At 63.3% G+C, this 15,869-nt stretch overlaps 1 protein-coding gene across 3 annotated transcripts in view; it reads right to left on the reverse strand.

Annotated features, from left to right (window-relative positions):
- Positions 1-15,869, reverse strand: part of COL5A1 (collagen type V alpha 1 chain) — a 161,559-nt gene that overhangs the window by 52,635 nt on the left and 93,055 nt on the right. For all 3 annotated transcript variants that reach the window (XM_066255728.1, XM_066255727.1, XM_066255726.1), the window contains exons 26-32: positions 14,796-14,840; positions 13,379-13,432; positions 12,127-12,171; positions 10,104-10,157; positions 7,481-7,588; positions 6,777-6,830; positions 3,079-3,132 (exon numbers count right to left, since the gene is read on the reverse strand). In XM_066255728.1, coding sequence (XP_066111825.1) covers positions 3,079-3,132; positions 6,777-6,830; positions 7,481-7,588; positions 10,104-10,157; positions 12,127-12,171; positions 13,379-13,432; positions 14,796-14,840 — 414 coding nt within the window. The remainder of the gene's footprint in view (positions 1-3,078; positions 3,133-6,776; positions 6,831-7,480; positions 7,589-10,103; positions 10,158-12,126; positions 12,172-13,378; positions 13,433-14,795; positions 14,841-15,869) is intronic.

Below are 15,869 nucleotides of genomic sequence, written 5' to 3' on the forward strand. Positions count from 1 at the left end.
AGATAAATGTCGGTGTAGAAAAATGAGCGACACACCTGCTCTGTCGCTGGGCAGACTTCACCGGCGGCGACATTGGGACCGACCCTGTGACCCCTGCCCCACTACCGGCCGTGGTGGGTGAGCACGGCTCTCGCCATCCACCAAAACCCCAAGACTTCTCACAACCCTAAGCTGGTGCCACCGTGACCCAGATTGGTATCATCTTGCGGCGTGAGCAGCTCACGGTTCCTACTTACGCCGGCTGTGCGCAAAGCTCGGGGAGAGGAGATGGTCTGAGCCGCGGCTCCCGCCCGGGCCTCCCGGATGACGTCTTCCCCCGCACTCTTCCCTGTAAACTAGCCCAAACCGAAGAGTTCCAGGTCCTGGGGGCGACGCTGCTGTTGAACGAAGTGCCCTGACCCACGGCCTCCTCCTCCTTACGCGCTGCCTGTGAGCACCGGTCCTCATGGCTGCACACGGGGGACACGGAGCCCCAGAGGTGGCCTTGCTCCGGACGAGGAGCCAGGGCACGGGGGACACGGAGCCCCAGAGGTGGCCTTGCTCCGGACGAGGAGCCAGGGCACGGGGGACACGGAGCCCCAGGGGTGGCCTTGCTCCGGACGAGGAGCCAGGGCACGGGGGACACGGAGCCCCAGGGGTGGCCTTGCTCCGGACGAGGAGCCAGGGCACGGGGGACACGGAGCCCCAGGGGTGGCCTTGCTCCGGACGAGGAGCCAGGGCACGGGGGACACGGAGCCCCAGGGGTGGCCTTGCTCCGGACGAGGAGCCAGGTGCAGGTGGGAGAAGCGCCCGGGTTGCCGAGGGGACTGTACCGGGGCTGGCACTGCCCGGGTGAGGGCCACAGGGGGCCCCTGCGTGGCCCAGGACCGTGACGAGCCACCACGTGGCTCCTGTTACAGCAGCTACGAGGGGACGCTCAGGCCCTGGGTGTCTGCCACCCAGTCGGCCATCCCAGACCCCGCATTCTGGCAGAAGCCAGCCCGAGGCCAACCCAACGCGAGGGCACCGGCCGGCTCACGGCGTCCTGCAGACAGGCGGCAGACGCACAGGTGCGCACACGCCACGGGCCAGGCCTGCGTCCTAGCACGGGAAGCACCCATCTGACGGGAGTATCCCGGAGGACGCCGCAGAGAGGCTCTGGAGCGTGGCCGCGTGCTCCCGGTCAACCTCGCCCAGCACAGGGACCGCAGCTACTGCACAAACCTCCTGTGTCGTTCCGGGACAAAGACCACCAAGGAGTGTGCCGCCCTGCCAGGCTCTGCGGCCTCACTGTCCCCTCTGGGAAGTCCCATCGCCAGCCTGGGACTTGGTTGGCAGAGTCTAGCGACCTGCCTGCTTTCTCCTCCCCTGACCTCCCCTGCCTGCCCTCCCTCCCTCCTCTGTCCAGCTTCTTTCTCTCTCTCCTTCAGGTCCTACAGGATGTCACCGCCCCCAGGAAGCCTTCCCTGACTGCCGCGGTTAGGCTCTGGCTCCTGTGAAAACCCTCTTGATTCAACCCTGTCCTCCTCCCTCCTGCCCACCACTCGTGAGCACGGGTCACTGGGTGTCCTCTCTGGATGGCAGGGTCCCCAGTGCCTGAAACATTGCAGGGGAAGCCTTTGCTCTACAAGGGAGTGGAGTGAGCAGGCTTCACGTGGAACCCAAAGCCAGGGGCAAGAAGAAGGCAGTGACATCCATGACACGGGGGAGGGGGGGCACTAGTTCTCTGAGGCTCAGAGGACGAGCCTGCATCCCAGGGGCTCTCGGTGGACCCGGGGGGGTGGGCCCTCACCAAGGACAGTCTGGTGCCGGCCCCCGGCAGACCTCTGGGAAATTGGGCAGGGCGGCCCCCTCGATAGATCCCCATTCTTTCTCATTTTCCAAGCTCGGACTAAGACAGCGAGCGACATCGTCAAGAGAGCCGCCCCCGGGCGTCAGCAGACTGCGCTGGCCCCTGAGCAGGAGGCCCCGGGGAATCCGACAGGGGTGAGGGCGGTGGCTCTGTCTGCACGTGGGTGCAGGAGGCCCCGGGGAATCCGACAGGGGTGAGGGCGGTGGCTCCGTCTGCACGCGGGTGCAGGAGGCCCCGGGGAATCCGACAGGGGTGAGGGCGGTGGCTCCGTCTGCACGCGGGTGCAGGAGGCCCCGGGGAATCTGACAGGGGTGAGGGCGGTGGCTCCGTCTGCACGCGGGTGCAGGAGGCCCCGGGGAATCCGACAGGGGTGAGGGCGGTGGCCCCGTCTGCACGTGGGTGCAGGAGGCCCCGGGGAATCCGACAGGGGTGAGGGCGGTGGCCCCGTCTGCACGCGGGTGCAGGAGGCCGGACCAGCATCCATCCTTCCCACCTTGCAGTCCACTGTCCTGGTCCCCTCGTCGGCCAGCCTGAGGGGGCTGCCCTCCCCCTGGGCAGGGTTCGGGCTCCGGCACCGAGGCTGTGAGTGGCTTCCGTTCTTCCTCCCCTTCCCCACGGTTCCCCCCACCCAGACTCCCCAGTTCCCAGTTTGAATTGTCAGGGAGGATGCTCGAAACACAGCCGACGCCTTTAGTCAGGTGGCAAACCTCCCCGAGCCCCATGGGGCGGCTGTGAATCCCGGGGCGTCGACCCGTCACCGCCCGCAGCACGCTCACACCGTCCTTCGACCCTGCCCTCTGAGCGCCCTTGTTCCCGGTGACAACAAAGGGAACCAGCGCCCCGGAGGGTGCCTGGCAGTGGCACTTGGGAATAGAGGCAGGATGTCTCTTTGGTTTGGACTCATGGTGTCAGCAAGCTAATGAAAGGAAACTCCTTTTTTTCCTGCTTTTTAAAAGTAGCTCGGAGGAAAAGTCACACAGTAGAAAGAGGAGCCTGGGCAGGGGCTGCCCGGATGGCGGGTTCATGAGGGAGCTGTGCTTCCTCAGTCAGCTGTCATCCCCCACCCCCCACCAGTGGCCCTCCTGCTGCGTCCACGCCAGCCCGGGAGGAGCCACCCTCGCGCAGTGTGGCCGCCACCAGCCAGCTTGAGGTCAGCCCTGGAGAGAAATCAACCTCGCCCTGGAGCAGACACCCGTAACCTCCGGGCAGCAGAACAAGACGCCCGACCCGGGGCCAGGATCACTTACCCTGCCTCCCTTCTCTCCGTTGGCACCAGGAAATCCAGGAAACCCAATAGAACCCTGGGAGAGAGGAAAGGAGAGAGCATGAGGGCTGGGCCAGCGGACGAGCTCTGCTGTGTGAGCCGGCCGGGGAAGGGCTGTTAGGTCCACAGATCTGAACAACTCCACCCACCCACCTTCCATCACCCACCCATCATCCATCATCCATCCATCCACCATCCATCCATTCATCTATCCACCCACCATCCATCCACCACCCATCCATCACCCATCCGTCCATCCACCATCCACCATCCATCCATCCATCCACCATCCATCCACCCACCCATCCACCCTTCATCCATCCATCCATCCATCCACCCATCCACCCTTCATCCATCCATCCATCCATCCATCCACCATCCATCCATCCATCCACCATCCATCCATCCATCCATCCACCATCCACCATCCATCCATCCATCCATTCATCTATCCACCCACCATCCATCCACCACCCATCCATCACCCATCCGTCCATCCACCCATCCACCCTTCATCCATCCATCCATCCATCCATCCACCCATCCACCCTTCATCCATCCATCCACCATCCACCATCCATCCATCCACCATCCATCCATCTATCCATCCATCCATCCATCCACCCACCCATCCATCACCCATCTGTCCATCCACCCATCCACCCTTCATCCATCCATCCACCATCCACCATCCATCCATCCACCATCCATCCATCTATCCATCCATCCATCCATCCACCCACCCATCCATCACCCATCCGTCCATCCACCCATCCATCCACCATCCATCCATCCATCCACCATCCATCTACCACCCATCCATCCATCCATCCACCCACCCATCCATCACCCATCCATCCATCCACCCATCCACCCTTCATCCATCCATCCATCCACCATCCATCTACCCATCATCCATCCATCCTTCCACCATCCACCATCCATCCACCATCCATCCACCATCCATCTACCACCCATCCATCCATCCATCCACCCATCCATCACCCATCCATCCATCCACCCATCCACCCTTCATCCATCCATCCATCCACCATCCATCTACCTGTCATCCATCCATCTATCCTTCCATCTACCATCCACCATCCATCCATCCATCCACCATCCATCCATCCACCCACCTATCCATCACCCATCTGTCCATCCACCCATCCACCCTTCATCCATCCATCCATCCATCCATCCACCCATCCACCCTTCATCCATCCATCCATCCATCCATCCACCATCCATCCATCCATCCACCATCCATCCATCCACCCACCCATCCATCACCCATCTGTCCATCCACCCATCCACCCTTCATCCATCCATCCATCCATCCACCCATCCACCCTTCCATCCATCCATCCATCCATCCACCATCCATCCATCCATCCACCATCCATCCATCCATCCACCATCCACCATCCATCCATCCACCATCCATCCATTCATCTATCCACCCACCATCCATCCACCACCCATCCATCACCCATCCGTCCATCCACCATCCACCATCCACCCACCCATCCATCACCCATCTGTCCATCTACCCATCCACCCTTCATCCATCCATCCATCCATCCATCCACCCATCCACCCTTCATCCATCCATCCACCATCCACCATCCATCCATCCACCATCCATCCATCTATCCATCCATCCATCCACCCACCCATCCATCACCCATCCGTCCATCCACCCATCCATCCACCATCCATCCACCATCCATCCATCCATCCACCATCCATCTACCACCCATCCATCCATCCACCCACCCATCCATCACCCATCCATCCATCCACCCATCCACCCTTCATCCATCCATCCATCCACCATCCATCTACCCATCATCCATCCATCCACCACCCATCCATCCATCCATCCACCCACCCATCCATCACCCATCCATCCATCCACCCATCCACCCTTCATCCATCCATCCATCCACCATCCATCTACCCATCATCCATCCATCCACCACCCATCCATCCATCCATCCACCCACCCATCCATCACCCATCCATCCATCCACCCATCCACCCTTCATCCATCCATCCATCCACCCTTCATCCATCCATCCATCCACCCGTCATCCATCCATCCATCCTTCCATCCACCATCCACCATCCATCCATCCACCCACCACCCACCCACCCATCCATCCATCTCCCCATCATCCACCCATCTCCCTATCATCCATCCATCTACCTCCCATCCATCCATCCATCCATCCATCCACCATCCGCCATCCACTTCATCAGTATTTCCTGAGCATCTCAAAGACTCCAAGTCTAGAAACCCAACCTGAGTCTTCGCCACGTTCCCTTTTCTCCCTCCCTCCACACCCTCCTCTCTCAGCCACGTCTCCATAGGGAAAGGGGAGCACACACCACTATGATGAACTGAGACGGCGTATGAGTCTCGCCCTCAGGACTCTGCTTACTGCACACGCTGTTGTGCTCGGTCCCCGTCCCCGGAATACCTCTCACAAAAGCGCAGCCGCTCGTGAGGTCTGCAACGCACGCAAGTTCCTGCGCTGCCTGCGTCCAGCTAGCGCACCCTGAGCTCTGCAAGGTGCACGTGGACAGAAGCTAGACCTGAGGGCCTCGACTCAGCAAAGATCTAAACGTCTCCTCGGTGACACTGTCTCCGGAGGTGCTTATCTTCAGAGGGCTCTCCTCTCTGAGTGGTTCAACACTCTCACCTGACCATGTGCTCACTTCCAAACCTCACACGTCTCACGGGGCTTGAGCTTGGCCAACCCACCACCCACACGTCCACCTGGACAGGAGACAGAGCGAGGAAGCCCGGGGGGCGGGCACAGGCTTCCCTGTGTCCAGTTCAGGAGATAGGTCACCGGGCGTGAGCACCCAGCTACGTCACTGCCCAAGGACATTCTAAACTGCCAAGCCGCTCCCAAGGACCACCCGCCAGTCCTTCCATAAAGCTGCCCGAACACAGCCATAGGGCCCCACCTCTCCCAAACCCCTGTCCTCTCCTCCCCAAAGAGAAAGCGCATCCACCAGTGGCAGGTGTCACCGCTGGTGGCGGCCACGTCACAGAGCGTTCACCGTCCCACCTCAGACACTAAACAAACTGCTGCTTCTCAGCGAGCCGCCCCCGAGCGTGGACATGAGTTCCCACAGAAGGACTGGGGTGGGGGCCATTTCTTAGCCCAGGACGGAAGCGTCTCAAGGTCGCTGCCCCCCCCCCCCCCCGTAACAGGACCGAGAGCATGAGCCCGCACCGCCTGGCACCGGGAAGGCGGAGTCGCACAGGACTCTCCGGTGAGGTTAACTACAGCCTCTGGCACCGGTCACTTCTTAAGGAAGGACCAGGAAGAATAAAGGGAGAGGTTTGCAAAGAAAATAATGTCTTAAAGGATTTCCAACGCCTTAAGGAGCCGTTTCACCAAAGCAGAACACGACTTCTTGTGAGAAAGGTTTTGTTGCCTTAAAACCCAGTTACAGGCAAGTAACCTTCAAATCTCCGGTGGGGTGTGTGTGTGTGGTGGTGGTGGGGGGGACGGACGAGGCAGAGCTGGGACGGTTTCAATCACGAGTTCTGGGTGTGGGGACACCTGTGACCAAGGTCCCTAACCGCCCACCCGAGAGATGGCAAACAGTGACAGCACACAGGGCAGGGAGGGGGCTGGGGGCGCGTCCGCGATAAGTTACCTTCGGCCCCTGTCTTCCTGGATAACCCGGCAACCCTGGGACTCCGAGTTTTCCCTGGGGAGATAAAGGGCGTTGCGTTACGAGGCTGGTACGGGGCTTCCCGATCCAAGGAGTCCACTTGTCACAGGAGCCCCTGCCTGTCTGTCTGGGGTGGTCTCTGTCCCGCACCCCCCGCCCTGATTTAAAGGCAAAGACACCGCACCCCCCTCCCCAGAAGGAATCAAGCCATTGCTGGACCAAACAGGGCTGAAGGCAGAGAGGCCTGTCTGTATCCAAAGGCGAGATCTCAGGGCACTGTTTTGTAGAACATTCCCTGACTTGGGGCAGGAGGGGGCCCATTCCAGTGCCAGGACTCGTGGGGGGGGGCAGCTGTCAGAACGCTCGTGTGGAGAGGCGTGGGGCTGCTGGGATCAGACCCCCCGAGTTTCTGTAGCTCCGGGAGGAAGGAGCTCTTCCAGGGGGCTGGCAACGTGCTCAGGACTGAACTCAGGACCAGAGAGGGACTGATCTGTCAACAAACTCGCTTGGGGCGGCGGATGGCAAGTGTGTCAGGATAAAATAAAAGGGACCAGAACTCGTGTTGGGGACCTCAGCACCCCAGGAAAATGGGGCTCAGCTCAGCCGCGTCCTCAGCCTGGATGCTCGAGGTCATCAGGGTCAAAGGCCTGTCCCCAGGAAGGGGTCGACGACCCCATGTCCCGTACCTTCTCCCCGGAGGGCCCCAGAGGGCCAGGATCGCCGTTCGGACCTCCACGACCCTTCGGGCCTTCGGGGCCATCTTCCCCTCTGGGACCAGGTGGGCCGATCTCCCCCTGCAAGTCAGAAAAGAGAAGGTGAGGGAGACCCCCGCCGTGCCCACCTCCCACCACCATTCGGGGCTGGATCCCAGGCCTCCTGTGAGAGCCACTTGGCCGGCTTGGCCGACAGGCTCCCTAAAGCAGATGCAGCCTCCTCGTGTTGCTGAAAAGACCTTGAGGGCCCCCCCTGGGGCCTCCCCACCCACCCCCCCTGCACAGAGCTGGCTGCCACTGCTGCAGGCTACACACTCCCACCCCCCCACCCCTGCACAGAGCTGGACGTCACTGCTGCAGGCTACACACTCCCACCCCCTCACCCCTGCACAGAGCTGGACGTCACTGCTGCAGGCTACACACTCCCACCCCCTCACCCCTGCACAGAGCTGGACGTCACTGCTGCAGGCTACACACTCCCACCCCCCCACTCCTGCACAGAGCTGGACGTCACTGCTGCAGGCTACACACTCCCACCCCCCCACCCCTGCACAGAGCTGGACGTCACTGCTGCAGGCTACACACTCCCACCCCCTCACCCCTGCACAGAGCTGGACGTCACTGCTGCAGGCTACACACTCCCACCCCCTCACCCCTGCACAGAGCTGGACGTCACTGCTGCAGGCTACACACTCCCACCCCCCCACCCCTGCACAGAGCTGGACGTCACTGCTGCAGGCTACACACCCCCAGCTCCCAAGAACCTGCTGCACAGAGTGCCTCTTGGCAGAAATAAGGCTGTTCAGCAGCAGGGGCTCTGAAGTGGTCCTCCCCCACTGCCGCTGAACAGCCCAGCACGGGGTGGGGGTGCTTGCTTTTCCTCTAACCCCAGGAGGGGTCGCCAACGGGCCTTGGCCTCCAGGCCGGGCACTTCCCTGGGCATTCACTGGCACGCAGGAGACCCACAAAGTGTTTCTCGGAGGCCACGGGGCTCCTCCCATCGCCCCAAGTTACAAACAAGGGAGACGGCCTCGGGGCCTGCCCAGGTCCACAGCAGAGCCCTGGCCCAGCCTGAGTGCCCCGCCCGCCCTCGGTGCCTGGTGGCCACTCCTCTGACGGCCGGGGATCCAAGACCAGCTGCGGAACGGCACGGATAGGACAGCGTAAGTTCTGACTGGCCCGTGGGTGGAGACGCCCTGTCCCTAAGACGCATCGCGTGTTTACTGAGCACCGAGGAGATGTCCAGGGCTGGGCAGAACGTCCTCCCTGGGAGAAGCCAGCCCCACGCCACGTGTCCCTGACCGACACAGGGTCCCGGGTCCCGTCCCTGTCCCTGTCCGCACGAGGCCAGCTCACGGAGCAGCACGCAACGGCAGGTAGCTTTTGAAAATGTCACCTTCCTAATGCGGATGCTAAGTGCGCGTGTTGTCAGAGAGGTGACATACAAGGGACTCTCATCTGCTCGAACTGAGGGAGGCCGCTTAGCCTGGGAGGCAGTTGGGGCCCTGCCGCCACGGAGAAAGTTCTAGAACAACTGTCCTTAGCAGCCGTGTGATGGGGACAGAACTGTGAGATGGATCTGTCTCCCACCTCCCCTCCTGTGGACGGAGGCCCAGACCAGGATGAGGGCCCAGGGCACAGCTCTCTGGTGGTCCAGGTGCTTCTGAGAGGCACCTGCCGGCCCGCCCCGGGGGGGACTCTTCGCTGCAGCGGCCGACAGCCAGGTGTGAGCCCGGCAGAAGCCACCGGGGTGGCACGGACAGACCTTCCCTCCTGCCTCACTCCAGAGTCGAAAGGGAAGCTTCGAAGCGCTCACTCCACAGCGGACAGCTGGCCGACTCGCCGAATCCTCCCTCCGGTCACTCCCATCACCACCCTGTCCCCGCCCACGGGAAGATGCGGCCAGTGGCTGTCCGCTGGGCGCCCGTCACAGGGACATCCCACCCCCAGCACCCGCCGACCTCCTATGAACCTGAGGTAGGTTCTTCGTTAGAAACGAGGTTGTGGCCAGTGCTCCTGAGCCCAGCGGGGGTCACAGAACACAGGGGCTGCAAGAGGGGGGCTACAGCACAACTGAAGAGATGTTCGGGGGCCGCGATGCCCTCAGGACCTGGCAGGGGACCACCACCGGACCATCATCAGGGCACTGCCCTGCCGGTGACCAGCCCGCGGCTTCGGGCCAGCGGCCACGCTCCCTGGTTAGACGGGGTCATTCCTGCAGCTGTTCCTGCTCTTTTCCGGGCACCTCGCTTCGGCCAGCTGACCACTCTACAACCCAGAGTATGGGTCCCCGCGGAGCACCTGTCCCCACTGACCCGGTGCAGGGTCGAGACACAGGGCAGAGGGGGCAGGGGACCACAATTGATCCCAGTAACCAGGAAGTTCACACCGGGTGAGAGCGGAGAGCAGAGGAGAGAGAGGGCCAGGCCTCCGGGGCCCCCGCCGTCCCTGCCTGTGGACCAGGAATCCCCGCAGAGGGGCGCCCGTCACCCCCGTCTGGTAAGCTGCCCCACGGCCCCAAACACCCCGGCCCCCCCTGCAGACGGACCCACGGGGCCTGGCACCTCTTCAGCCCCTTTCCCGCCCGGATACTCACCCGATCACCCTTGATGCCCATGTCTCCTTTAAACCCAGGAAAGCCGTCTTCCCCCTGGACGAGGGATGAGAGAGAGAGAGAGAGAGAGAGAGAGGGAGGCCGTTGGTCCACCTGAAAGAACCCGCCTCTCGACGGCCTTCCCACTCCATACGCAGCACAGAGCTCTGAACCCAGAGACCCGGGGCCGTGGCTCAGCGCTGGACACGCTGGGAGGGAGGTCTGAGGCCCCGCCCCATCCGGCGTGTGCCGTCACTGCTCTGCACCTGCAGACACTCAACTCTGCCGCTCTGGCTGGCTCAGCGCCCTGCGGACGGCCGGGCCCAGCGTGAATCTGAGAGCTCAGCCCCGCTGGGCAGTCAGCGGCCAGCCCGCGGCCCTGGTTCTCTGCGTGAGTGTCCTGTCCGCTGCAGGCCCAGTAATGAGAAACGGACGGTTTCTACCTGCCTGCCTGCCTGCCGGCCTCCCCCCCACCCCCGAAAGGAACGGGAGTTGGCCAGAGAGGGATCAGGGAAGTTCCGGTCCTGCCTGCGGGATGGGCAGGTGGCCCGAGGCCCCCAGGGATGCAGCGCTGCACACACATTCGTGGATTCGCAAATGTCGGCAGCCTGCGGTCCCTTCAGGTCCCCAGCCCTGGACCTTCCCAGCTAGAGACCACGGAGAGCCCCTGGACATGGCGCACAGGCCCCCAGCTCCCTGGGGAGGGACCTTGGTGGGCACCTTCCCTCTCACTCCCAGGACCCGTGCCCTGAGCTCCCTCGTCCACTTCTGGGAATCTCAGCCAGGACGTGAGCGTCAAGGCCGGCAGGAGCCTGTGCACAGAGGGAGGTGGCTTTCTGAGGTGGGACAGGATTTTGGTCATGTCTGGCCAGCTGCCAGGCCCCCAGGCCTCATCCATGGTGCCCTATCCAGTGCCGCAACTCACCGGCAGCGGCCACGTGAGCACCGACACCCGGGGACACAGCTCCTCCGCTCCCCCACCCCGGGTCCTTCCCCCCGGCGGGGGACAGAGCAGGGATGCTCCCGGCCAAGCTCTGTGCCCCACACAACCCAGTCCCCAGTGTCTCAAGCAGCTCTGTCTCTGGCTAAGGGACAAACGTGACAAGATGACTGTGGCCAACCCGGGGCTCTGGGAAGCCACCTTCAACAGGACAAAGATCCTGGGACCCCGTGGGTCAAGGATTCAGGGACGGGGGCCTGGAAATAACCCTGCCCGTGAGGACAGCGTCTGCTCCGCAGGGAACAACTTGGCCGCACCCGACAGCTGTCTGGAGGGCAGTGTCTGGGGGGGGGGTAGCCGTGCCCCCGGGTCTCCCAGAGCGGGGTGCTTGTTCAGAAGCTGTGCTCAGGGCTCCGCCTGGCTCTGGACACGTTCCGGAGGGACCTGAGACCACGTGTGTGTGCGTGCGTGTGCGTGTATGTGTGCGTGTGTGTGTGGGGTGTGGGCTTCTCCCACAAAGCAGCTGCCGAGCGCAGAGGCCGGGACGCGGAGGCTTAGCAGACCCCACGGGCACAGACGGTCCAGCTTCGGTGTCCCACTGGTTTAGTGTGGACACTCGAGGAGCCACCACGGGAGCGGCGGGTTCCACAGAGAAGGGTGTCTACCTGACACAGCGGAGGCCCCGGGGGCACCCGCACCCTCTGACCTCAGGGTCCCTCTCTCCCTTCCTGGTCCGGCTCTGCCGCATCTTGAAGGCTGCCCAGGAAGAACCTCTAACAACTGAATGGACCTGTTTGCCAGCTGCCTTGAGAGGTGGCCCGCCCAGGAGGGGACGTGGGCATCTGGGGTTTTCTGCTGAAGAGCAGGGGGTGGGGTGGGGGGGACTGCGGGCTAGACCTCAGCCCTGCCAGGGCACACACCCACTGCTCCGAGGAGGGCCCGTCCCCCAGGGTGGCATCAATGCCCCCGGCACCCAGAGGTGACATCAACCTGCACTGGTGTGGAGAGACCCCCAAAAAGTCCGGCTCTGGGCTGGGCTGGGCTGGGCCGGGCCGGGCCCTCACTGGGGAAAGGAAGGACACTCACCTTCTCGCCCTTGGTGCCCTTCAGGCCACGGATGCCGTCTGCCCCCTGCACACAGAGGGAAGAGTGAGCATTCACAGTCGGAGCCCTTGCCACCCAGGGGTCCAAGCCCCAGGCACCGAGACAAGCCAAGCGCCCAGCAGCTGACAGGGAGTCCAGCCACCTCGGCCACAACAGTCTCCGCCCCACACGTCCCCAACCGGACTCAGGAGGGACAGCTCTGGGGGCGGCTGGAGGCACCTCCTGTCCTCACACCGTGACAGCGGTTCTGCACTGGCCCTCTTCAGAAGCCTCTGTCTCTCCGAGGTTCGGGGAGCAGGTAGACCCAGGGCCTGACTGAGCACAGGCTCTGGAGTCAGGTGGGCTGGCTCCGGCCTCGGCCCCCACTCGGTGGCCTCTGACAACGTCCCAGACTTCTGCGAGCCTCGGTTTCCTCAATAGGACAGTGGGGGTGATGAACACACCCGCCCCGTTACCACTGGTGGGGGGGGGGGCATGCCTGCGAAGCCCTCGGCAGCGTGGCCGGCACATAGTAGGTGCTCAACAAAGAGTAGCTCCGCGCCGCCTGACTACCTCCACTCTCTGTTATTAACACGGTAACAGTGTAACATCAGCAATCACAGAGTCGCTCCAGCAACAATAATCATCAGTTCAGCTCAGGATGTATCTCATTTCTGGGCTAAACAGGAACCGTGAGGGCAGGACGTGTCCTCCTTCCTCTGAAGCCTGGTGCCACCACCTCCCCTGGACCAGGGGACTCAGCCCCTGGAGTGGAGGGAAGCAGTCGCTCCCTCCGACCTCCCAGGGGACAGAGACACTGACCACCACCGTCCAGCACCTTTCTCAGGCCACCTGCCCACACGTGTGGGACTCGGGGCCCCAGAGAGAGGCCCGGCCTCCCAATTCTGTTCCCATGGGGGCCGCAGCCAGGACAGTGGGGCCACCTGCAGGGACCCTCGGGCCGGCCAGCTGGCCTCCTGTGGTGAGGACTTGGAGCAGGCTGAGCCTTGTCCCCAAGACAGGGGCTAAGACAAGCTGGAAAGACCAAGGGGTGGACACAGACAGACAGACAGACAGATGCTGTACCCCACCGTCCCATGCCCAACATCCCCACCGTTCCAGGCCCGACGTCCCCACCGTCCCAGGCCAAACGTCCCCACCGTCCCAGGCCAGACGTCCCCACCGTCCCAGGCCTGACGTCCCCACCGTCCCAGGCCCAACGTCCAGGAAAGACCCGCAGGGGAAAGAACCTCACCTTGACTCCTCGTGGACCAGGGTAGCCAATTGGACCCTGAGGGCCAGGCGGACCCTGAAAACAAAGAGGAAAGACCATAAGCTCCATCCCTGGGTGGAGAGGCGGGGACTGGCTACGTCCTCTCCACTCCAGGGTCCTTCCTGCATGAGCAGAAAACTGGCCTTTCACCAGCAAGACCCCTCCTGCTATGAGCAGAGTGGACATCCCTGGTCAGACCCTTGGAAGAGGCGTCCGAAGGAGACACCCAGAGCCAACTCCCCCGGTAAAGGTGGGGGCCCAGGTCGTGTGTCTTCACATGTGAGAGCCCTGTCACCACATGTCACCACGCATCCTGCAGGTCCTGCCCCAGGGACTTGGGAATGGGGGTGGAGTCAGGGAAGTGCTGAGAGTGAATTACTGTTAAAAAAAAATGCACTCCAGCCCTGGCTGGTTGGCTCAGTGGTAGAGCGTCAGCCCCGTGTAGGAGTCCCGGGTTCAATTCCCGGCCAGGGCACACAGGAGAAGCGCCCATCTGCTTCTCCACCCCTCCCCCTCTCCTTCCTCTCTGTCTCTTCCCCTCCCGCAGCCAAGGCTCCATTGGAGCAAAGTTGGCCCGGGCGCTGAGGATGGCTCCATGGCTTCTGCCTCAGGTGCTAGAATGGCTCTGGTTGCAACAGAGCAACGCCCCAGATGGGCAGAGCATCGCCCCCTGGTGGGCGTGCCGGGTGGGTCCTGGTCGGGCACATGCGGGAGTCTGTCTGACTGCCTCCCCGTTTCCAACTTCAGAAAATACAAAAAAATAAAATAAAAACAAAAATAAAAAAACTACTCCTAGCCAAGGGTCCTTAGAGCAAAATGGTAGAGCTTCTGGCTGGGAGAAGGGACAGGGCTGGTCACCCAAGGAAGGGATGTCTTTTAACAGTCAAAGGACCTCGTGAAGACTGTCCACGGCTCCCTGGAGCAGGTGGGAGTAGGGGGGTCCGGGAGTGGGAGTGGGAGTGGGAAGGGAGGCAGACGCGGGCTTTCGCCACAAACAGTCCAGTAGGCAGGTCCGGGTGCTCAGGACCCTAGGAAACTGCAATGGCTTTAACCCCCCACGTCTTGGAGCTCCGAACACAGCACGTCGACAGGTCAGGAGGAGCCTCAGCCCAGAGCCCGCAAGGTCGCCCGGTTTCTGCCCGCTGAAGGTCAGGGGCACCCACACCCCCATGGGCAGAAACTGAGGGTGGGGTGGGGTCCTAGGACCAAGATGGGCAGAGAGGACAGCTCCCGGCTCCTCGGGGGAACGCCTCCCGGCATAGCCATCAGGACGGGGCACAGCTGTTCCAGCTCATCCCTTCGGCTGGGGCACCCCAGAGCAGAGCCCGGCCGGCAGCCCCACCACCCCACCACCCCTTCCCACAGAAGAGGTCCAAGGGTCCGAGTGTGCTGCACCCACCTGGCCCCCTTTCTCTCCCGGAGGGCCTTCTTTGCCAGGGTGCCCCTGTGGGAAAGAGAAAGGCTGCGTCAGTGCGTGCACCCCCACCCACCCCAGCGCTCAGCGCCCCGGCAGGCAGCCGTCTAACACCGCGAGAGGGAGAGCCGGGGTCCCGCCCCCTCCTCCCTGCCCCACCCACAGACACGGGGAGCTCTGAGAGGGAGAGCCGGGGTCCCGCCCCCTCCTCCCTGCCCCACCCACAAACACGGGGAGCTCTGAGAGGGAGAGCCCGGGTCCCGCCCCCTCCTCCCTGCCCCACCCACAGACACGGGGAGCTCTGAGAGGGAGAGCCGGGGTCCCGCCCCCTCCTCCCTGCCCCACCCACAGACACGGGGAGCTCTGAGAGGGAGAGCCGGGGTCCGCCCCCTCCTCCCTGCCCCACCCACAGACACGGGGAGCTCTGAGAGGGAGAGCCGGGTCCCGCCCCCTCCTCCCTGCCCCACCCACAGACACGGGGAGCTCTGAGAGGGAGAGCCGGGGTCCCCCCCCCACCACCCAGCCCCACCCACAGACACGGGGAGCTCTGAGAGGGAGAGCCGGGGTCCCGCCCCCTCCTCCCTGCCCCACCCACAGACACGGGGAGCTCTGAGAGTGAGAGCCGGGTCCCGCCCCCTCCTCCCTGCCCCACCCACAGACACGGGGAGCTCTGAGAGGGAGAGCCGGGGTCCGCCCCCTCCTCCCTGCCCCACCCACAGACACGGGGAGCTCTGAGAGTGAGAGCCGGGTCCCGCCCCCCTCCTCCCTGCCCCACCCACAGACACGGGGAGCTCTGAGAGGGAGAGCCGGGTCCCGCCCCCTCCTCCCTGCCCCACCCACAGACACGGGGAGCTCTGAGAGGGAGAGCCGGGGGTCCCGCCCCCCTCCTCCCTGCCCCACCCACAGACACGGGGAGCTCTGAGAGGGAGAGCCGGGGTCCCGCCCCCTCCTCCCTGCCCCACCCACAGACACGGGGAGCTCTGAGAGTGAGAGCCGGGTCCCGCCCCCTCCTCCCTGCCCCACCCACAGACACGGGGAGCTCTGAGAGAGCCGGGTCCC

Source organism: Saccopteryx bilineata, chromosome 2 (genome assembly GCF_036850765.1).
Source record: "Saccopteryx bilineata isolate mSacBil1 chromosome 2, mSacBil1_pri_phased_curated, whole genome shotgun sequence".
NCBI lineage: Eukaryota > Metazoa > Chordata > Mammalia > Chiroptera > Emballonuridae > Saccopteryx > Saccopteryx bilineata.